At 41.9% G+C, this 24228-nt stretch overlaps 1 protein-coding gene across 1 annotated transcript in view; it reads right to left on the bottom strand.

The window, feature by feature from the left end:
• Positions 1-13611, bottom strand: part of Enpp2 (ectonucleotide pyrophosphatase/phosphodiesterase 2) — a 104074-nt gene extending 90463 nt beyond the window's left edge. Inside the window, exon 1 of the mRNA XM_042672939.1 lies at positions 13379-13611. Coding sequence (XP_042528873.1) covers positions 13379-13405 — 27 coding nt within the window. The 5' untranslated portion in view covers positions 13406-13611. The remainder of the gene's footprint in view (positions 1-13378) is intronic.
• Positions 13612-24228: the final 10617 nt, after the last annotated feature.

Genomic DNA, 24228 nt, shown 5'->3' with positions numbered 1-24228 from the left:
GTGGAGGCTATTATTATGCTGTCAAATATAATAAAGTAATATATCTGTTGATATTATATGCTAATATAATGTCATATATAATATGTTAATTCAACAAATACAGAAAGTCAATTACTACATGATCTCATGTACATGTAGAACATAAAGAAAATGAACTTCTAGAAGAGAGTAGAACAGTGCTGACTAGGGGCTCAGGTGGGAGACAATGGGCATATTTAGTCAAAAAGGACCAAGTCTCAATTAGACAGGAGAAGTGCTGGTAGTCTATGGTACAGGACAATGACTTGTTAATATTAATGGAAAACACAAAAAGGAGTGACATTGACCATAATGTATTTTACTCAACACCTGACTTGGGGAATTGTAAGCCCTTTGTACAACTACTTAATAATAATTCTAAAAATAATGCATTTGTACACTCAAAAATGACTGAAATGCTAGATTTTAAATGTTCCCATCACAAATGGTAAAGATATGAGGGGATATTGATGTGAATAGTTTGCCTTCCTCATTATATGATATGTGCCATTATTAATTCATACAACATAAATAATATACAATTTCTTAGTTTATCACTGAAATAAGCAACAAGCTAAATTACATAAATGAGTAGATAGACAGAAGGACAGACAACTTTATCTTGTGTCTAGACCTGTGGTTCTCAAACGGTGATTCCCTGAGCTGGATATGGTGTTATAATTTCAGGACTTAAGATTGTGAGTTTAAGACCAGCCTGGACTACCTAGTGAAACTGTCCCCAAAACAAAAAACAAACAAAATGGAAGCGCAAACCCCACACTAACAGCGTTAGCATCCCCTAGGAATAGTGAGAAATGTCAGCTCTGAGGTCCATAGTATAACTACTAAATCAGGAAGTAATGGTCTAGGGTCTCACATGGGGTACTGAAACAAAACCTCCAGGTCAGTTAGGTACAGTTGAAGTGTGCAATCTACCCAGCCTAACATTTCTTCCTATTCATAAAAGAGCTCTTTGCTAAGAATGTGTTATGGTGGGGTGGGGAGAAGGGTGGGAGGTGGGGGAGGAAGGGTAGTGGGACAACAACAAGGAAGGGAAGGGGTGGCAATGCTCCACACGCAATGTACTCGTTGCCTCACTCATGTAAGTAGCCCCTCTGCACAACGAATAAAAAAAAAGAAAAAAAGAATGTGTTATGAACAAGCTTTTTTCCTTTCTTTTAACCTTCGGGTGTAAAATAATTAAAATCCTAAACGAAAACAACAGGCTGACCTAGACTCAGCATACAAGATTCCATGAACTAATTAATGTAAGTGCTAAGCATGATCCCTGGAAATCAGCAAAACCAGTAAAAGTCTGGTTCTAGCATGAGATGACCAATACTAGGCCAAAGCCCAACAAAATCAGCATCAGGAAACAGGCATACCCAAGAAGGGGAGGGGGACCAAAGGAGAAGGGTATACAATAAAAGGGGAAAGAGGGGGAGAATGCAGTCAAGAATTTATGTATATACCACAAAATTCAGAAAAAAAAATAAGAGAAGGGGTGAGTCAAAGGGAGAGGTTGAGAACACTGAAAGGGTACAACGGAGGAGGATGCACTATAGTCATAAACTGCTTCGTTACGTGGCACCTCCTTTGCACAACTACTTAAAGATAACTTTAAAAATAATTGGGTAAGCGCATAATATTCAAAGACTTTAAAGCAATGACATATCAAAAAGTATCAATACTGTATTCCCAATATTACTTTATATTATATGATTGCTAGATATATCTCTCGCTCTCTCTCTTTTCTCTCTCTCTCTTTCCAGTCCTGGGGCTTGAATTCAGGGGCTAGATGCTGTCCTAGGCCTTCTTACTCAAGGATAGAGCTCTACCACTTTGAGCCACAATGCCACTTCCGGTTTTCTGGTGGTTAATTAGAGATAAGAGTCTCATGGCCTTTCTTGCCTAGTGTGGCTTCTAATCACAATACTCAGAGTAGCTAGGATTACAGACATGAGCCACCAGCGCCCAGCTTTTTTTTTTTTTTTTTTTTTTTAGTATTTTTTAATACTGAGAAAGTATTTATGATATAAAAGTATTCTTTGTTTGAATTAAGATTTCATTGAAGCACAGGGGTTTTATTGTTGTTTTGCTTACTTTGGCTAAATCTGATAACGTTATCTATTGCTTACTATGGCTCTACAATTTGGGAACCAAAGGTTCAATAACTAGCTTCACCCAACACAAGCCACATTTTGTTCTTTTTGCAAGAAAAGAATTACATTCTTATGGAATTATCCCCAAGGTTCAAAACTAATAACTCCCCTGGGTAGAAGCCACAGAAACACTCTGATCAACCAAGTATTCTGCACTCATGGGTGCCAAGAACAAGCTTAGGTCACCCGAGGAAAAAGCGCAATAATCTTGCATTTGCTTCTGTTCATTAAACTCAAGCAGCGTCCAGGAAAATGTTAGGCACCCCTCATCTTACTGTGCTGAACTAATATCTGAACAGCATTAATGATGGGGGAAAAAAACTCAGTTATTTTCCACATGTCCAAAGTTTTTCAATTGCATTTCTCAGTAATCAAAATTGGTTCTGAGAAGGTCAGTCAGCAAAGCTTCTGAGCAGAGAAGAAGATTCTGTGCACATAAACAGAGAGGCCTAGATCTTAGTAAATAGTGGATCATCGAAATGTGGGTGACGAAATGAGGGCCCATCAGGCTTCAGGTATAGTCCAACTAATAAAAACCCAATAGTAAAGCTAATAAAACCATGCTCAGGGAAGTTATTTTAAAAAAAAGAAAGAAAAAAAGAAAATTAGGCTCAACCTGTCATAATCCCTGTCCTTTCAAATTTTCAAGAAGAAAGATTGTATTGACATGTTCTTTGGTAGATAAGATAACTGAGAAAATAAAATGTAATAGAGAGATGGATAGATAGATGATAGATAGATAGATGATAGATAGATAGATAGATAGATAGATAGATAGATAGATAGATAGATAGATAGATAGATAGATAGATAGAGTTAATCTAGAGCCAGGAAGTAAGGTTCAAAATCACCAAGAACAGCAAGAAATTCCTCTTATCACCTTTCCATTAGATGCTAAGTAAATTATAATCTCCTTGAATGAGTGAAGAAATGTTGCCATTGTTTCCATGTTTTGAGTAATAATAAGACTCACCCTATACTCTATGCTAGTGAACAAAACAAAATGATTTATATCTGCTAAATAATGTGCCATCTAGATAAGGGTTCTAGCAGGACTCTGCCTCTCCCCAACCTGAAAGGTACAAATACAACTGTGACAAGCTTTTGAGCCTTGTTCCTACCTCCTACATGTCAGGGGTTCTCCTTTCTTCCCTTTTCTCCTTGCTTTGCTAAATAAACTTTTGCTAAACTTCCACTTCCACTTCCCGCTCCCCCTCCACTTTGTTTTCTGTAAAATTCTTCGAAATGTATTTTGTAGGGGAATTTGAGTTCATGTGATTAGCATGAACATTAGGAAGCTGAGCCAAGGATTTCTTTTTTATTATGAACGCCTCCTTAGTCCCTTTCCTTTCTCCAGTGACAGTCTTCTTTTTTTTTTAATACCATAATATTTAGTGTCAGAAGATCCATATCTGAATTTCAACTCTATGCACATTGGAATTCAATGTTTACTTCTAAACTCTGCACATTTGAACAACTCTGTTATTCTTTGGTTTTATTTGTTTGTTTGTTTTTTAATTATCTTTAAGCAGTTGGACAAAGGGATTTCAATTTCACAAGTCAGTTTACAAATGTATTGCATCTTCAACTGATCTCTTCAAACCACCATTTCCTATCTGTGAAGCAGAGATGTTAATAATTCCCATCTCATACACTTTGGTTGAGGTTAAAAGAGGTCCTGGATAGGAAGAAGCTTTGTAACTTGTAGCCCACACAGCACTGTGTGCAATTGCAGAAGCTGTATTGGGTGGAGAACAAAACAATGTTGTGTTGAGTGTGACCAGATGAAAACATGCTCGAGGCACCGCGGTCTTAAGAAATGTGCATTAGTCATCTCCGGCTGTCATAACAAAGGACCATAGACCGTACTTTAAGCAACAATTTTTTGGCTCCCATTCTAAAGGCTAGAAGTCCAAGGTCAGGGTGTCAGTGAGTGAGATTAGTGTCTTCTAAGGCCTCAGAAGTCCACGATTTGTAGAGAGCCATCTTTTCCCTGTGTCTTTCACATCATCTTGCCTCCATTATGTCTCAGTGTCCAAATTTCCTCTTGTGTGTTGGAGGAGGAAGAGAGGGATCCTGGGATTTGAATTCTGGACCTGGGCGCTGTCCCTGAGCTTTTGTGCTCAAAGCTAGCACTCTACCACTTGAGTCACTGCTCCACTTCCAGCTCATGTGTGTGTGTGTGTGTGTGTGTGTGTGTGTGTGTGTGTGAGTTTCACAGACTTTTCTGCCCAGGCTGGCTTTAACCCCTGACCCTCAGATCTCAACCTCCTGAGTAGCTAGGATTATAGGCTTGAGCTATCAAACTTCCTCTTTTTATAAGGACACCAGTCATATTGGGCTAGGATCCATCTTAGTGGCCTCTTTAATTTGATTACCTCTGTGAATATCAGATCTCCAAATTTGGTCATATGAGATCTCAGAAGTTATTACTTCAACATATGAATTTGGAGGAGGTGCATTCAACTGAACCCATAATAACATCTTTCATTTATTATGTGTTCATTCATTGCATTAAAAAGTGACCTAACGAAACTGAGAGCCAGTGGCTCACATCCGTAATCCTAGCTACTCAGGAGGCTGAGATCTGAGGATCATAGTTCAAAGCCAGCCTGGGCAAGCCTCCAATTAACCATCTGAAAACCAGAAGTGACTCTATGGTTCAAAGTAGTAGAACACTAATGTTGAGCAAAAGAGTTCATGGATAGTGTCCAGGCCCTGAATTCAAGCCTCACAACAGATTTTTTTAAAAAAGTGACCTAACAGATTCATAAGGTTTCCCATTGAATAGGCCTGCTGAAAACATTACATTCTGTAATGGACACCTATTTGTAATGGACATCATTTACTGCAGACTGAGAATTAATCAGTGCCTTCGAACTTTCCCCAAACACCATTATCTTTGTTTTGTAACAAGTGTGTTACCACACTTCATTTCAATTTATGAACAATAATTTGACTCACATCTATACAGACACACCAATTTTAGAGTTCAAACTCAATTCTGGATGTTCAATAGAGTATTTGCCAGCTACTAATTATTTTCTTTTTTTTTTAAATAAGGTTTTTATTGTGAAAATACTATACTATACAAGGGGTTACAGTTACATGAGCAAGGTAATGAGTACATTTCTTACCGCATTGTGGCTTCCTCCTTTGTTTTCCCCCTACCATCCCTTCCCTTCCACCTCCTCAACTACACCCCCACCTCCACCCCCCACCCCTACCTAAATTGTAAAGTTTGTTTTTATTAATCATTTTCTTTCCAAACTTTTCTCATATATTTCGAGTCCGACACCTTCATTTAATTTAGGAATAAATATATAGAGAAATTGTAGGCATCAGATTGAATGCCCATATATGAAATGGTACTGGTAACCCGAGGAGGTGGGTAAGGTTGAGGTCAATGGGGGCGAAAGAGAATGGTGGAAGAAGACTCTGGTCGAATGCGTTAGACTCATAAACTGACGTGCTGAATTGAGACTTCTTCGTACAACTACCTCAAAATAATAATAAAAATGGCCGAGTGCCAGTGGCTTATGTCTGTAACCGTAGCTACTCTGGAGAGGAGCTGAAGATCGCTGTTTGAAGCTAACTCAGGTAGAAAAAAATCTGTGAGACTCTTCTCTCTAATTAACTACCAAAAAGCCAGAAGTGGCTGTGCCTCAAGTGGTAGAGTGCTAGCTTTGGGCACAAAAACTCAGGGACAGCACCCAGGCCGTGAGTTTAATTAAGCCCAAGGACCAATGAAACAATAATAAATGTCTGTACACAAAATTTTGTATCAAGGAATACATAATAAAATAAATAAGATAATAAATTTTGGAGTACAAAATGAAAAATCTTAAGGAAAATTAGACTTAAAAAAATCATGCTCTCTTAGCCACTCAAAGTCCTTTCTTTAGTCATTAACTATCTTGCCATTTTAGAATGGCATGCATGCATGTTCCTCTCAGAAGGCTGTTTATCTTCTGTAATGTCAGATAAGAAGAAATCGGCATGTGTCCAGCAACAGCAATCTGCCAAAGAAATCAGCTGTAGAACAAGATAAGCTCACACACCTTAAAGATCATGTTTGTGAAAAGTGATACTCTGCATGTTACTGAGTGAAAGCAAGGTGACAGGAAAACAGGTATGATTCTAGTTTTAAAAGCGACTGCGCACAAAAGAGTATAGAAGAGATATTCACTCACGCGTTAATGTGCTTGTCTCTAGGTAGTGAGATTGCAGGCAATTTTTGCTTCTTCTCCTTTATACAATCTTTCCTATAAAATGCATTATCACTTGTGTGATCAAATGAGGATTATTTTAAGCAAATACATTTTTTTTCCTCTAGAAAGTTGTTGCCTTAGACAACTCACCATTCATTCCACTGGGTTACTATAACATTTTCCACTGTTCTCAGTACTGGACTTAGGCAATGATAACTTAGGAAAGGAGCTCAAATAAGTATGGAAATAATTGTGGATTCTGAATTCAATCATATTGTAAAGCTAAACACTTAATTCTTTTTTTTAAAAAACCACACATAAGATTTAAGAACAAGAAAAGTTACACTTGTAATCCTAGTAACTCGGGAGACTAAAAACATGAAAATCATGGTTCAATGCCAGTCTGAGGGGAAAAAAAAATTATGAAATCCTTTCTAAGCCTATAACTGGTGTGATAGTATATACCTCTCATCATAAACTATGTGGGAGCTTGAGATTGGGTGGATCATGGTTCTAGGCCAGCACAGGCAGAAAAGTCTGTGGCACTCTATGGGAGAAAATTGGTATGTGCCTCTCATGTGCCCATTTCGATGGAAAACCTAAAATAAGGGGATCACAGTCCTGATCCAGGCATACACCAGGACTGGAGGTTGAGACCCTATCTCAAAAAAAATTAACCAGTGCAAAAAGACTCAGTAGTAGAGTACCTGTCCAGCAATCAAGAAGCCCTGAGTTCATACCCCAGAGTTGATGAAGGAAGCAGCGTTCAAGTTAGAGCTTTCTGAAATTTAGTATTTTCAATGAGGTACATAGGATGTGCAGAGAGAGACTATTCTTGCTGTAAGGAATGGGGATGGGGTTGTAAGCAAACTTGAAGTGAAATGCTGAGTCTGCTCTGAGAGTAATGGCTGAATAGGGGAAATTCATGGAGGTTCTAAAGAGCTAGCAGCAGATCAGGCAGGAAAATTAAACTAAGGAGTTGAATGATCATTAAACTTCATGTTCACAATAAGACCTTTTTGAATATGAAAGAGGATGCTCTTCATCACTACTAGGAGACAGCAGTCATGGCATACGACTGCCCTGGTAAACTAGTACACACAGGCACCCAACAGAAGCTGGATCATCGTGGCTTTGAGTGTCAAGCTCAGGTATTTGAACTTGATACACAGAATCTGGGAATTGTGGGACTGAACAGAAATTGCAATGCCCTAGAGCATGTCAAAGCCCTGCTCCTACCCTTTGCATCTTTTCCACAGATAGCTACAGAATTAGTGTTTAAATTTCTCAATGACAAAGAACTCATTGCCTTAGAATAGCTGTTAGAAAATATTGCATCACTGGGTTGGAAAGGTGGCTCAGTGGTAGAGTGCTTGCCTTGCATGCCTGAGGCCCTGGGTTCGATTCCTCAGCACTACATAAGAAAAAAGCCGGAAGTGGTGCTGTGGCTCAAGTGGTAGAGTGCTAGCCTTGAGCTGAAGAGCTGAGAGACAGCGTCCAGGCCCAGAGTTCAGGCCCACAACCGGACCCAAAAAAAAAAAAAAAGAAATGAGAAAATATTGCATCATATTGAGGTATAATTAATCTTCCTATATCTTCTACCCATTTGGCCAAGTCTCTGCTCTCTCTAAACAAGCACAATGATAATTTCCCTTCTGTATTAGAACAAAAGATGGACAGATAGCAAGATGGACAGCATAACCTACATATTCTCTTCTCTAGCTTCAAGTCCTGCATCCATCCTTCCTGAAGCTTATCACTATGCATTTTGAATCTCCCAACAGCTTTTGAATTGATCCACTCTTTCCTCCTTCCTACTCACCTCCCACTGCCCAAGTACATTCTCTTTCTCTTCTTCCACATCAACCACCCTCCCAACCATTGTCCATACGGTAGCCCAACAATCTTTCCAAAGCATAGAAGCAATTACAATGCCCTGCTTGTAACCCTCATTGGTTCCTCATTCTCCTAGAGAATGATTATAGCACCACAGCACCAACTTGTAGCCCCTGCTACCACTCCAGTCTTCTCTCTCTCATCCCCTGCCCCCTAAATTCCTTCTTTAAGTTTCTTGTTCAGCCCTTCAGGTTGAAGGCACTGTCACCTCCGTTTGAAAACTCTCTTCCATCCACCACCATCTTCTTGCTCATCCCTACCCCACATCTCAACATTTTTCTATAGGAAGTTGATCCTGCTCCCTTTGAGTCTGGATTAATGTAGTTCTGCAGCAACCTAAGCTTTCCATATCAAAGCAAGTACAATGTTGAATTAAGTCACCTGGTTTTTCACCTGGCACCTCTTTGCATTAAAAACTCCATGAGCTCAGATCTACCTTTTTCAGTACTATTGTCATGAATAGCTAGAAAGTGGTGGACACATGGCAGATACTCAAAACCATAATAATAGTTAAGCTAATGTGTAATACTCAGACCTAAATACAATTGTTTTGAAGATGGTCTGGACAATACAGGATAAAATGACTCTTATTTGCTACATGCTATACTCTGGATTTCTTTTTCTTTTTGTACGGGGTTTGAATTTCATGCTTCATGCAGTCACTCTACGATTTGACCCAAGCCTCTAGCCACTTTTGCTTTGGTTACTGTTAAGACAGACTGTCTTGTGTTCCGCTCAGGCCATTCTGGACCATAATCCTCCTATTCATGCTTCCCACCTTAACTGGGATAACAAGTGCACACCATCACACCTAGCTTTTTCTGTTGAGATGGAGTCTGGTGAGCTACTCCACCTGACAAAGTAGTGGTAAACACAGTGTCTTTAGTTCAAGCTATGTATATACTTCCTGGTCCAAAAGGATGGCAAGAGTTTGGGTCCCTCCTAAAATCAAGGTTTTGAATTCATGTTCAGTAAGCATAACCATGTTCCAAGTGCCTCCCAAAACCTTATGTTAAACTTCCAACATCCACTCTAATTTTTTTATAGAAAATAATCACTCCTAGAGAAAGCCACACAAGTAGTAATTGCCGGAGTAGGAACATGAACCCAAACTCTGGGATTTCAAGTTCATGTTCATTAACATACATTACACTGGGATCCTCTCAACCCTTTCTTCCCTTCTTCCTAATATCTATTGGAATAATTAGCCATGTGATTGGGGTTTTTAAATGGTTTATTAATAACTCAAGAGATTAAAGGGTAGACTTGGATAAGCACTCCTTTAAAAGTTTATATTATGTGCTACGTGTTACGGATTGCAATCTTCTTCCCTGAGAAGAGTCTGTATTCAAGAAGACTATGGTCTCAAACAGTTTAAGAACGACTTGAGGTTTAAATCATTCCCTGGAGAATGTAATCATCAGCCCATTTCGGAACATGCATCATTCCCGTCCAGCAATCAGAACCATATTTCCTCATTTCAAGCCTCTCTGAGAAGCCCTCAGAGAGTTCTGTCACTGGTCTGTTTGGGGTCATGTTAAGCAAAGACTCTTGGAAGCCTACCTCTCCGGCTGTCGTTGCCTGCATCTCACACCACCCTTCAGCCTGCAGAGGATTCCTTTGCCTCTGCAAGGTCAGCAGAGGCAAAATTGAAAAGAAAAAAATCCTTTCATAAAGCTCATGTTGGTGTAGGGCAAGGTTAGGGCAGATGCTGGAGCAATAAGAGACAAGCCCCCCCCCCCCCCCCACTGAGCTTTGAGAGGAGGATCGGAGGAGAAACTAACAGAATCAGAGATTTAAAACATTATTTTAAATACTCAGAGTAAAATACTCAGAGTCTAAGGATTTCTTCTTTTAAATAAGGAGAAGATTGTGCCTTTTCCTGATCATCACGATATTTATTTATTTATTTTTGTTGGTCGTAGGGCCTGAACTCTGGGCCTGGGCGCTGTCCCTCAGCTCTTTAGCTCAAGGCTAGCGCTCTACCACTTGAGCCACAGCATCACTTCCTGCTTTTTCTGCTTGTGTGGTGCTAAGGAATCAAACCCAGGGCCTCATGCATGCCAGGCAAGCACTCAACCACTAAGCCACCTTCCCAGCCCTGATATTTATTCTTTATTATATTGTGTCTCAGAAATTCTAGTGCTGGAAGGTGGCTCAGTAGGCTGAGTGCTTGCCTAGCATGCATGAAGCCCTGGGTTCATTCCTCAGTACCACATAAATGAAAAAAGCGAGAAGTGGCGCTGTGGCTCAAGTGGTAGAGTGCTAGCCTTGAGCAAAAGAACCTCAGGGACAACGGCCAGGTCCTAAGTTCAAGCCCCAGGACTGGCAAGAAAAAAAAAATTCTACATATGCTGTTGTACCTCTAGCATTTGATTCTATACCAGAACATAAGAGTCATTCATTAAAACTGCCTAAAATTCACAAGAATTCACAAAACATCCCATTGTTATAGACTCTAATAATATTAAAAGATTCTCTATATGGATTATATTCTACATTCTATGTAATATTAATATTAATATTCTAAGATAAAAAGCATTGATCTTGCTCTGGAGTCTACAGTCCAGATCAACAGACAGTTGCCATGAAAAATTGTAAGTACCTAGACAGTAGGAGTAAAGAAAGTTCCAGGAGAGTGGAGGAGGGCTGCTTAGCCTGTTCTGGAGGATGGGGAGCAGATGGTCTGGGACTTTCCAAGAGAAAGTGGCTTTCAGCTGAGTCTTTGAAAAGAAAAAACAGAAATTATACCCTGACCTAGGAAAAATACTAGGAGCAAACCATACTTAGTAAATAGTTCAATATGCCTCAATTTGTATACACTGCAGAAAATGTGCAAAAAGTAGTGCATAAAATGTGCGCAGGGTGTGATTAGTAAGATATAAGACTGAAGAGCAAGGGGAAAGGCAAGCTGTGGAAAATCTATATGCGTCATCATCACACACATTGTGTCTGTGTCTGTGTCTGTGTCTGTGTGTGTCTGTGTCTGTGTCTGTGTCTGTGTCTGTGTCGTCTGTGTGCACTAGTACTAGGGCTTGAACTCAGGGCCTATGCTCCTGCTCAGCTTTTTTGCTGAGATGATATTCTATTACTTAAGTCATACCACCACTTACACTAACATAGAAGGCCACATGCTAATGGCTCACTCCTGTAATCCTAGCTACTCAGGAGGCTGAGATCTGAAAATAATGGTTTGAAGTTAGCCCAGACAGGAAAGTCCCTTGAGATGCTTATCTCCAATTAAACACCAAAAAGTAAGAGACAGAGAGAAAGAGAGAAAGAGATCTGAAGACATCTCCAAAAGAATCTGCATGATCACACTGCAAGTTAGAAAGATTAATAGACACAATCTGGAGACAAAGGCTGGGCAGGACTGGCCCCAGATGAGATGGAGTGGAAGTTATGACCAGAACAGTCTGCACTAAAACAATGGCAGCAAAGATCCAGAGATCCAGACACATGGGTATACATGAATGTGTGCGTGTGCGTGTGTGTGTGTGTGTGTGCACGTGCGCGCACACTCCAGGTAATATAGACAGGGCTGGGTGACTCATTCCGCAGTCAGTGAAAGACAAGAAGTCATGTAGGGGGACGGAGGGTGCTGTATGACACATGCAAATGAAGATGTTCTATATAAAAGGCTGTTGTTGGGGATGCAGATCAGCCCAAGGCTGATTAGGAGACATCTCATACATATTTAGTGGTCGAAGCCATGGGAGTTGAAGAGATTATCTGGGGGGACTTCAAGGTGACCAGGGAAGAGAGTCAGGGAGAGAGCACCAGGGCGCATTAAGGTGCATGAAATGAATTCCTGTCTTGGGGGCAGTAAGTAGAGAAGCGGGGAGGTGCGGTATCACAGAATTTAAAAATGGAGTCCAAAAATACCCAGGAGACTACCACCTGTTCTGTGTGGTTTTAGTAGGTGGTCCCACAGGAGATGTCACTCACTCTTCTAAGAAGGCTGAGGGGAAAGAGAAGGGAAAATCCAGGCGGTCATTATGGGGGGGGGGGGGGGGGAATAGAAGTTAAATAAATACCTAGTGAAAAGAAGTGTAGAAAACTTCCGGAGCTACATAAACGAGTATCAGAAAGCCTTCCCTACCAGGTCCTACTAGGCATTGGAAAGGTTTTTGTTTTCATTGACTTTATCAGTGTTTAACCTGTTAAAATGAAGCCAGAGTGGCCGCAGTCCCCGGAAACCCTTTGACCCACGGGAAGCAGTCCCCACCGACACCTTCTCTCCCCCCCCCCCCCACACACCTGCTCCGTCGCCCTTGGAGACTTCCAAGCCCCAAAGAAAATGCATCCATAAGCAACTGGGAAGCCAGGCTCGCCCTGTTCGGATCTCGGGTCTCCCTCCCACCCCCAACAGCACACCAAATTAACCAGATCCATTGCAAAGGCTTCCTCCAATCGAAAAGTACAAAGGGCTGGGGAGTCGGGCTGCTCCAGACTCTTGGGAGACCCGGTGGGCCGTGGAGAGAGGGGCGCCCTGGCGGAGAAAGAGCTTTGAATTTCCTTGGGACAAATAGAGGAGCCACAGAGAACAGGACAGAAACCGATGGCTTCTGACTTCTCCGTGCGGCCATAAACAAGGAGCCTCGCTCTCCCCCCCCCCCCCCCCCTCCAGAGGGCAGAGCTCACCGTCCCCGGGGGCCGAGGGCGCGGGGAGGGACGGCCCACTTGTCACCGCCGGGGATCGGTAGCCAGCCAAGACCTGGCACAACCCCCACCCACCCCACCCCTCCCTCTCTGCCCCCTCCCCCCCCCCCACACTCCCTCTTCTAGAAACGAGATACTTATTTGCAAACCCAAAACATTCTCCGGCAAAGCCCAAGTCGACCTTGGTTCAGCTCCACGTTTGCGCGCCTGGAAATCGCTCCAGCTGACTGCACCCGAACGGCCGGTCCAAGTGGGACCGTTTTCTCTCCAACAAATCTGGAGGCAACACCCCCCCCCGACCCTCTCCTTTGGCAGAAATTTCCTTGCTCCCCCCCCCCCCCGCAAAAAAAAAACAACAACAACAACAACCCAGCAGCATGGACCCGCAGCCGGAGCATGGAGATGGACAGAGAAGGGCGCCTACCGTACCCGAGAGGCGGCGGCGGGCCGGGTCATGGTGTGGGGTTCCTGGGTGCCTGCTGCGACCGGGCCTCGGCTGCGGGCCGGCCGGGGACCTGGGAGCTGTGCCCGCGGACGGCGGCTCCCGACTGCTCTTGTTTGCGCTGGGCAGTTTGCTTTTGGGATTTCTCCAATGCAGATGTAGTCAGGGGGCCGCTAGCCCAGGGGACAGTGATTCCATTGGAAGCTGGCCTTTGACAAGACACACACATGACCTTTGGCTAAAATGGCCCTGGGGAAGGAAAAGTGTCCTAAGTCTGAAGACAGAGCCCGCGGCACAGTGGAGCACAGATCCACTCCCCCCCGCCCCCCCAAACTGCGCCTGGTTAATTTTTCATCTTTCAAGGAGAGTCTGTGTGAGGGTTGGTTTGCCATTTCCCCTTCGTTCTGTAGGAGACGGATCCCATGTTTCCCCGAAAGGATTTTGAGGCACACACGTTTCCTGTCGTGTTGCCAGTGCCGTTCCTGCAGCAGCATTTCCAGGTTAGATTGGGACAGAGTGTGTGTGCGCGCGCACACACACACACAAATCTAGAACATGCTACAGTTTGCAGAAAGGCTTTTCACAGTCATGCTGTGCAAATAATCCCGGGGAACTTTTCTAGTACTGCTTCTTTTTTTTTTAAACACAGAAAGAAGTGGAAGTTGACCTGGTACTAGAGACTCACACCTCTAATCCTAGCTACTCAGGAGGCTGAGGGCTTTGGATCTTTGTTCAAAGTCAGCCAGGGCAGAAAACCTGGAGACTCTGATCTCCAATTAAGCAGCAAAAAGCCAGATGGGGAGCTGTGACTCTACTGGTAGCTTGCCAGCCTTGAACTGAAAAATATCATGTGAGGCCCTGAGTTCAAGCTCCATTACTGGCACTAAAATAAAATGAACCGAAATAACATCTTTTTCCAGTCATCCAACCAGAAAATGAACTCTGGCTCCTTTTAATCTGTAAAAATACAAGCAAAAACTGGACATCACTGACTCATGCCAGCTACTAAGGAAGCTGAGATTTGAAGGTAGCAGTTCAAAGCCAGCCCCAGTAGAAAAAGTCCATGAGGCTCTTATGTCCAATTAACTAGCAAACATGTATAACTGGAGGTGTGGCTCAAGTGGCAGAGTGCCATGCTTGAGCGAAAAAGCAAAGCAAGAGTGTGAGGCCCTGAGTTCAAGCCTCAGTACCAGTACCAAAACAAAGACAACAAACCCAAGGAACATATTTAATCTTGATAAGCCTATTTTATCATCAGCAAAATGAGAGTTGTGGTATTTGCTATGAGCATTCAATAAGATTAGCCTTTCCTCAAGGATGGAATCATAACAAAGAGGTGACTACTATTTTAAAGCACTGTGATGTGTACAATGCCTACCTACTATGGAGTAAGGAGGAACTCCCTTTTCTGCTGCTCTTCCCATCATGCCTCAGGCTTTGAATTCTCTGGAGGGTTGACCTTTGTCCCTTCCTCTTCATACTTTTGAGCTCCTTCTAGACTTTACTTTCACCAGTCTTGACTTTAACACGAATTTCCATCTTTTTCCCCTTTCCAGCTCAGTGTGTTCATTCCCTTGTCCCACCTCAGCATATCCATGTGCAAAAGCCCACCTGACACCATTCCACAGCCATGTCTAGTTACTTCACCACAGTGTTGTGGTCTGTAGCCTTGGCTGGGTGTAACACCCTTATTCTCCTTGCAAGTTCCACCTGGCTTCTTTTCAGCAAATAGCCCAAGAAAGAACAGTGATCAGGAGAAGTTTCTACTCCCTGTGCCGTCTCCTCCCCTCCAACCTCAAAGGTGCCTTTCCTGTGGGCCATGGATTCCCTCTCTTCCCAGAGTTCTCTGGAACATTCACGACCTGCTTCCTTTCCTTTCCATTTTTTTTTTCTCTATGTATAAGTTCATCTATTTCATAGACTTTTTTTTGGGGGGGGGGGGTGGGAGGGTCAGGCATGGGGCTTGAACTCAGGATCTAGGTGCAGTCCTTGAATTCTCTTGCTCAAGGCTAGTGCACTACCACTTTAAGCCACAGTACCACTTCCAGTTTTCTGGGTTAATTGGAGACAAGTCTCACTAGGACTTTTCAGCCAGTCCTGCCTTTGAAGTGTGATCCTCAGATTTCAGCCTCCTGAGTAGCTAGGATTACAGGCATGAGCCACCAGAACCCCCCCCCCCCCCCCCACACACACACACACACTTGCAGAAACATTCCTCCCAAGGCCAGTTTTCTATGTTTACTTTTGGTAATTGTTGTAATCCAAAGCCAGTTCTTACTCAAACTTTAGGTCATGATTTATGGTCATCTTCTTCAAGAGGTATCTGAAAAAGTCAATATGAGGAGCTTCATGACTGGCTGTTAACTTTCACTGTTTCCCTCATAACATTTTATCCTCTACTGTAAGGAGAGACTCATGGTCTGCTTTCTGATTATTTTCTGTTGTTTCCAGTCATCTAAAGTTTCCTGAGAGCTAAGTTGCCTGAGTTTGCCTCTTCTTCACTATTACATCTCCAGCCCAGGGGTATCCTTTGTGGATTGTTCACTGCCAAGTTCCTCATGCTCAAAGAGTCTTGAGAATAGTTATTCCTGGGGTAAGATTCAAGTGAGAGAATGAAGGAGATAACCTCCTACCTGACCCAGTGATGATGTCCTGACAATGCAAGAATGAAGGGGGAATAAACGAATCAGGGGATAAATCATTCACTTGCCCCGGTTTATCTTTCAACTTTCTTTTCCTTGTTCCTTACGCATAATGCATTATCCAGGTATACAAAACCCTGGATAAAGCCTGTCTCTTAATGTCTCCAGCTTTGCACTTGCTCCTGTCTCCACCAAAAAGCATCCATATCCAGTTTGGTTCCTCAAGGAGCTTTCCTGTTGGACTTCCTGGTAAAATCTGAGCTTGTGCTCAATGCAACCTTCTGTGCCAGACTCAGACACTCAGACACTTTATCTTTATTCATACAACACATTTTGAGAAGGGCCCTGGGTTGTCTTAACTACCATTTCATGTTCGTTGTTCTTGTCCTAAAAATCTTCCCACCACATCTGTGCATAGTAGATTGCCTAGAAATGGTTCACCACTGTCTTTGTGGAGTTAATAAAGGAATGGAACAATAAATTGAATGTTTAAAGGAATGCTCCACTTTCACTTTTGAGTTTTTTTGTTTGCATTAATACTTTCATGAAGGTAGTCACATAAAACCTGGTTTATTCATTTAAATTTGTTCAACTCAATGATTTTTAGAATATCTGAAGGATTATGTAGCCATCACTACAATCAACTATAGGACATTTCGTTACTCAAAGAGACTCTATACCCATTAATACCATCCCTGTGTCCCCACCAGCCTCTCAGTCCTAGGTAACGACTAACAGAGAATTGTGTCACTACAGATGTTCTTACTCTGTATAACTGGTCTTTAATGATAGGTATCTACTGTCACTTGTGACAACTCATCAACATCCATTTCTTATGAAGTACATGTGACAAGATGTGGACCCTGGTAGAGATCTTGGAGGACAAATGCAGTATTTCGTAGGCATTTTACCCCAATGGCCTGGTAAATGGTGCACGCTCCTGAACTCCAAGGTGTGAGGAAGAATAAGGAAGAGGGAAGAGAGAGGAGCAGAGCCCTACCAGTGTTCACAGAAGAACAGGAAAAAGAACATGAACTCTTCTCCAAGCTCTGCCTCACCAGACCTGTCCCAAGCTAGACCATTTGGGCAGAGCCTCCTGTGCTATCAGACTCCACTCTAAGTAAGGACAAATTCCCACTTTTCAGCTGTAATCTTCATGTCTCACTTCCTCAGTTCCAAGAAGGAGATAAATATAATCCCTACCTTATAGATGCCATCTTGTGAAAATGTGGTGAAGATAAGGTGAAGAGAGATGCCGCAAGTGTATGTGCAACACCTCAGACACCGTAAATGCTTGAGACATATTTGTTTCTTGCCATTTGCCCAGAGTTTTTTTTATATAGTGTGCATCCAAGTAAAATGTAATATCAAACAGGGTTCCAGTGCTTAAAAAAAATAATTCCAACCATTACTTTAGGAAAACTTCACTGCCAGTCAGCGAGAACACTCTCACTTTTTATTCACTACGCTTCAGTTGCTTCTCAATCTTTTCATAAATCTTCAGCCAATTTAGTTGAAGCAAAAGCAAAATTGTGAATAGGACGTGAGGGGAAAGTGGTTTAGCTCCACTGCTAACAGGCAAAGTGAACAGAAAAAGCCTGCTTCCTTCCAGAAAATGTTTACCAATCTCATCAGCAAGCAGCTGATGCTCGCCTCGTGAACCTTAGTTCATCTCTGTTCTACACCCCTCTCCCACTGTTTCCTTACTTACCCGCTGCTGCTATTCTAATTGGCCAACTTGAATGTTATCCTCAGCTAAGCCCCCTTGGGGTGCCTGTTAATTCATCTGAGATCAGCACTTGGGTGGCTAACCCTCAGTAAGCAATCCAGTGTTTGCATACCAACATCTGTCTACATCTGACACAGTGCCAAGTGGCTGAGGATCTACTGACTGCCAGTATCTAGTCAGTTATCCTATCCGCTCTTGAGGAGCGATTCTTACATCTGAACAGGAGGTGCCTGTTTGGAGTTAGGGACCCTCTTCTGGCTGCCTTCGCCTTCCTTTAAGTGATCTTTCCTCCACCTCTGGCAAACCCCTGTTCAGATTCAGCTCCATGGTCTCTGTTGCCTCCCTTCCCCTGTGATTCCCCAGCTGGGGGTATTAAGTACGGAAGCAAGCTACCACCTGGATCAAATATACAACCATCCCTACTACTGCGCTGTGAACAACCATAAAGTAAATGACTACTTTTCCATTTATCTCTGCATCTCCCATCCCGGCCCGGCATCTAGGACCAACCGGCTCATTCTTCTCTTTGATAGATATTTCTTGAGAGCCTAGTGTGTGCTGACATTTTAAAATACAAACACTTCACACAAGATGAAATGTTAGTCCAAAAAAGAATTTAGAGAGGAGAAAACAAGACCCAGACAAGAAAGCATCTCATCAAGTCACCTGGGCTGGGAAAATTCTGAGGACAGATCTTGTTCTTTTATGGCAGGGAGTTTTCCTTTGGCTAAAACAACAAACTGATGTAAATGTGGCTAGAACACTGGAGAGAATCGGCATGCGTATTTTATTCACTGGTGCTTTCTCCAGTTCAAAGACCAACCCTCAAAGCTTCCTTGAGTTAGTGGCTGGAGCTATTCCCAGCACACGTACTCTTCCCAATTCCGTGTGGCTAATCCCACTCTTGCTCTTTCTCCCTGCGCTTCCCTCACCCCAGCACGGCTGCCTCACGTTGTCTCGCCCACACGGTGCTGACCAAGGGCCTGTAAAAATTTAACCCAGTAGGATTACACAACCGTGAATTGCTTGGAGGTGATGAATGAGATTCTTCAATAGCCTCCTGAAAATATTTCCATTGGGGTGGGGGCGAAAATATGGAACAAGTTATCACAAACATAAATGTTCTCTTTGGGTAAGGTAAGGTTATTACACAACTGAAAGGAAGCAGAGAATACAAAGCCAAGCCAGCTCAGGGTTTGGATCTTGTACGTTTACGAAATTTCTACTGATAAGAGTCAGTTTCCCTTTTGGAAATGATGGCTAGGGTATCCTTTTTTTATTTTTTTGGTCGGTTATGGGGCTTGAACTCTGGGCTTGAGCGCTGTCCCTCAGCTCTTCAGTTCAAGGCAAGTGCTCTATCAATTGAGCTGTGTGCCACTTCCGGTTTTCTGGTGGTTTATTGGAGATAAGAGTCTCATAGACTTTCCTGCCCGTGCTGGCCTTGAACTGCCATCTCAGCCTCCTGAATAGCTAGGATAACAGGCGTGAGCCACCAACTCCCAGCTCTTCTCTATCTTGATTGCAGTGATGGCATCACAGGTATGTGTGTTTGTCCAAACACAATACACATCAAATGTGGTTTTGTTTTTTTTGTTTTTGTTTTTGGTCATGGGGCTTGAACTCTGGGCCTAGGTGCTATTCCTGAACTTCTTTTTTTTTTTTTTTTTTTAAATTTTATTTTATTTTATTTGAGTGAACTTCTTTTGCTCAAGGCTAATGAGCTACCACTTGAACCAATGCGCCACTTCTTTTTCTGAGTAGTTTACTTCCAATAAGAGTGTCATGAACTTTTCTTCCCTGGGCTGGCTTTGAACAATGATTCTCAGATCTCAGCCTCCTAAGTAGGATTACAGGCTTGAGCTACCAGCACCTTGCATGTTTGATTTTTTTTTTTCATGGACCTCAATACATTTTTTGTGAAAAATAGAGAACCTATTTCCTCACTGAGTCAAAATTATGGTTGATCAAAAGCACTGTGAATGTCTGTCAGCAAAAGCAGACTTTTTGTGAGAAGGACTGCAACTGTACTTTTTGTCTTGCTCCTTAAAGGCTGCTGCTGTCTCCCTTAATCATTCCCAATGACACTCATTTCAGTGAAGTTAGGCCACCATCATCTGGACCACTGAGTTGGTGTCCTAACGGTGGTCCTTAACTCCAAAGTGAAGTCTTCAAGGTCATGCTCTTAAAATTCCAATCTAACCAACCTCATTCTTTCCCTTGGTGCCCTGTAGTGTTTCCCATTCTCTTGAAGATTAGGTGTAACCTGCTCATTGTGGCTGCACCTGTCCAGGTGCATACATAAGGGAAGGCTCCCTGCCAAGCCAAAAGCCAGCCAATAGTCTGCTTTTGCCTCAGACTTCATTAGGGCTACAAGTGCCCTGTCAGCTCCTGCAAACGTTTCATTTAAATTGTTCTACTCCTATTTCTGGCTATCTTGTAGCACTAGAATCCCACCATACTAGCATTACTGTCTTCCAGCTGTCTGTCTTTCCATGTTCTCTGCTTAAACTTCTTTTCTGTCCTCTACTCACCTGACTACATCACATTGTTATTTCTGCCTCCACTTAAAAATCTCTTTCTCTCCGATACACTTAGGAGAGGAACCTAAGGGTGTCACTCCTTTAACCATCTAAAGTACTATTTATCAAAACAAATTTCAGAAAATGGAAACTTTTTGTTGTTGGTAGTGGTGATGGTGGTGATGTTGCTGTTGTCATTTTTTTAAGGGGGCAAAAGGAGGCTCAAGAATGGAGGAATGAAGGATGAACAAATGCAGTCATGGTATTCAATATATACTACTTCAAAAAATGAGGAAGTGGCGCTGTGGCTCAAGTGGTAGAGCACTAGTCTTGAGCTGAAGAGCTTTGGAATAGCACCTAGGCCCAGAGTTCAAGCCCCACGACCACCACCAACAACAACAAAAAATAAACTGCAATTTACAGGCAGGGACAGGATTGAAATAATGGGGGAAAGCAAAGGAAAGAGTGACACTGTCCAAGAAGCATTGCAATCATAATCACCACCTGACTTATAGAATTGTAACTCCTTTGTAAAACTCCCTAATGATAACAATACATAAACACACATGGGAGCATTTAACTCCAGTTAGATATATGCATAGCATAGTTTTTATCTTAGAGCACTTTTTTTTTGTATTTATGAGGCTTGAACTCAGGCCTGGGCACTATCCCTGAGCTCTTTTGCATGCTACCACTTTGAGCCACAGCTCCATTTCCAGTTTTTGAGTTGTTAATTGGAGATAATGTCTCATTAGCACTTTCTTGCCTGGGCTGGCTTCAAACCATGATCTTCAGATCTCAACCTCCTGAGTCACTAGGATTACAAGTGTGAGCCACCAGCATCTGACTAGCTTAGAATCTTATAATTGCATATGATCTGTCTCCTCTTGAGAATAGGATTGTATTGTAGTTTTGTGAACTCTCTATCTAGATATTCAATAGATACATGTTGATCAAAGAAGCAAATGAATAGATTGATGAGCAGATAAATATGTTGTACAAGGCTGGGATGTAGCGCAGTAGCAAAGCACTTGCCTAGCAAGTGCAACTAGCGTCCTGGATTCAATCCCCAGTACCAAAAGAGAAAAGACAAAAAAATACAGTTAAAAAATGAATATGTTGTATAAAATTGAACTCATGGTTCTTATTACCTGCTGCCCTGTGTTTGTCTTAAGTGGGTTTCTATTTGTCTTCACAGAATGCATTTAAAGAGGCAGCATTCTAGGAATCGGTAGTTAATTGTAGTTCATCCAAAAGCACAGCTTTCAGATTCAGTATACTGTATACTAAGTATGGCAAACTTTTGTTCCCCTTAGTTTTGATGTCTGCAAATGAAAGGAAGCTGGATTTGTCTGAGGTGCCTTCATGCATACATATGCATACCCTCAGCCAAAATGGCACCCAAGGCCACACAGTAGAAGGCCTTGAGCGTCTTACTGATATGTTGGGTCTTTGTACTGTGGGTAATCAGTTGCATTTCAAAGAATCTCTCTGGTAGGGTAAGGCCACTGGAATGATCCAAGCAAGACATTCTGAAGGCTTGGAACAGAGAAAGAACTATAGTGGTGAAAATAGCAGAATCAAGAAACATTTGAGAGGTAAAAAAGTTTAGACTTGATTAAGTATGGACAGAGATTGCTGGAGGGAGAACTGGGGATTATCTCAGAGCTTCAGCAGCTAGACTCTCATGTTGCTGTCTAGCATCTGAGCTCAGGACTGCAGAGAAATGAGGGGGTTTTTTAGATGCATTTAGAAATATAAGTGGTAAGCATATCTGTACATTCAACTCCAGCATGCTTTGAATGTACTAGCTATTCAAAATGTTTCCTAAACACAATGAAAGGTACAGTGCATCCTAGTGATGCACTGAATTTTCAATATCTCTTATTTCCACCATTAGTGGTATGTCTTTTCTGTAATCCCATGAAAAGACCCATCCAACCATACTGCTCTAATACAACAAAATATAATATTTACCCATATGTCAAAGTAAGAAATTTCAACTCCCTGGAAAGTATGACTAAGAAATTTTACTGCAATAATAATTTTCACCAAGTGGTTGAAGGAATCAAGAAACAGAATTGTTATTACAGCAACCACAAATTGGTCCAGGGCTACATTTGGCTTCCAATTTCACTACAAATTTCAGAGAAGCCATAAAAGATTCAAGTGAAATCTGGTTGGTTGATTAGAAACATGTGAACGAACCCCAAACCGGCACGTGTTTCGCATTTCCTACTCCCACACTTGCCAAGTATTAATCATCATCTGGCCTGTGATATTCCAGAAAACAGAATCACCCCAGCTGGCCCTTGGAAGGACAGGGCTTAGGTCAGAAAAGCACCCAACAAAGCCAGGACAGCCATAGAGAATTAAGAAATAGAGGTGTACACTGACTCCCTCCTTCATCCCTCTTTCCTCATGCTTGATGTCTTCTGTGGCCCACCTTTAGCCCAATCCATCTCCACCTTTAATCAGAGGAGGGAGTTCGGGGGTATAGCCTCTCATAGAAGAGTACTGTTGCTTCGTTCTGACCCTTCCTCTCCAGAACACAAATTCCACTATGCAATAGGCTCCAACTTTGGAGTTACCAAGATGTAAATTTTAAACCAAACCCCAGCACTGGCGTTGAGGAATACACTTAACTCCTTGGCACCTCTAGCTTCTTCATTTACAAAACAAGGATGGTAAGGACTACTTCTGTGGATTGCATTCATTTCTATGATGTCAACAAAAGATCTTCCTCACCTCCTTCTTTCTGATTGCTGACCTTCTGGGTGTAGCGCAAACAGGGCATCCTATGGGAATCCCAGTGGAAGAAACTCAAAGTACACAGCACCTGGAGACGTTCTGGGGGTAGACTTTGTTGGATTGAGAATGAGTGAAAAAATGGCAACTCTGTCATTCCTCAGCTAAAGCACAATGAAAATGGAGGACAGAATAGTCATTAACGTTTTCTGGGAGAGAGCAGAAGACATTTCATATTTAAGATGAAGATGAATAAAGACACCAGGCCATGATATACACAAGAAATTGGTTAACCATTGCTAAAGAAGAGTCAAAATGACACATTAGGAAGTGGGATGGGAAAGTTTAGTCTAGTCTGTCCAGAGATTTTCTACTTAGTGCTCTTGATAAATGAAGACCCATTAAAGAGATTAGAAATTTTCTATTTTGTATTTTACTTATTTATTAGTATTTTCTATCTCCATGTGAAAATCATACACAAAGGAAAAAAATACTTGATCCATACAAAAGGGTAGAACAAAAAAAAATCCAATCCATCTCTTTATCCCAGACTGTATATCTATTGCTCAGAACTAACAAATCTTCATTCTCTCTACTTCTATAACTTTTATATGCATAAATATATTTATTGTCTTTCTGTTAATAAAGATTTATTGCCATCACTGCACTTCTTTCTTATTTTACTGTGTATAATTAAATCTTTCCTTTTCTGTACAAATCATTTTACCTCATTAGTTTTTTTTTTAATAATTTTTATTGTGAATTACATAAATTTCACAAATTTTGCAGTATTGTGAAATAGTGATACTTAGTCTAAGTCACAAACACATTCTAACCTTCATGAGGCAAATTGTCATTATCATAGTCTATAAAGTTTGTGAGTTCTATGAGCTTTGACAACTATTTCTTCCATATCAGGTGGTATGTACATTTCTTTCCTTTTGCTTAGTATCAGCTGTTCCCTCTTTCCCTCTCATTCCCTCCCTCACATCGCTGCCCTTGAGTTGCTCAGTTCGTTTTCATCAATGTCCAGTGCAGCTGATGGGCCCTTTTGTTGTATATTTTCCCGTGTTTCCCTCTGATTCTGTGCCCTCCTCCTAGCTTCCCTCAGATCTGTGCCTATATCTACCATATGTTTACCTCATTATTTTAAATGGCATTTCATACACTAGGTTGTTGTACCACTTTGTATTTAGCTA

The sequence above is a fragment of the Dipodomys spectabilis genome, unplaced genomic scaffold (genome assembly GCF_019054845.1).
Source record: "Dipodomys spectabilis isolate Male_0828 unplaced genomic scaffold, ASM1905484v1 ptg000783l, whole genome shotgun sequence".
NCBI classification, from domain to species: domain Eukaryota; kingdom Metazoa; phylum Chordata; class Mammalia; order Rodentia; family Heteromyidae; genus Dipodomys; species Dipodomys spectabilis.
The sequence above is the reverse complement of the archived record's forward strand: the minus strand, read 5'-3'. Positions and strand labels throughout refer to the sequence as shown.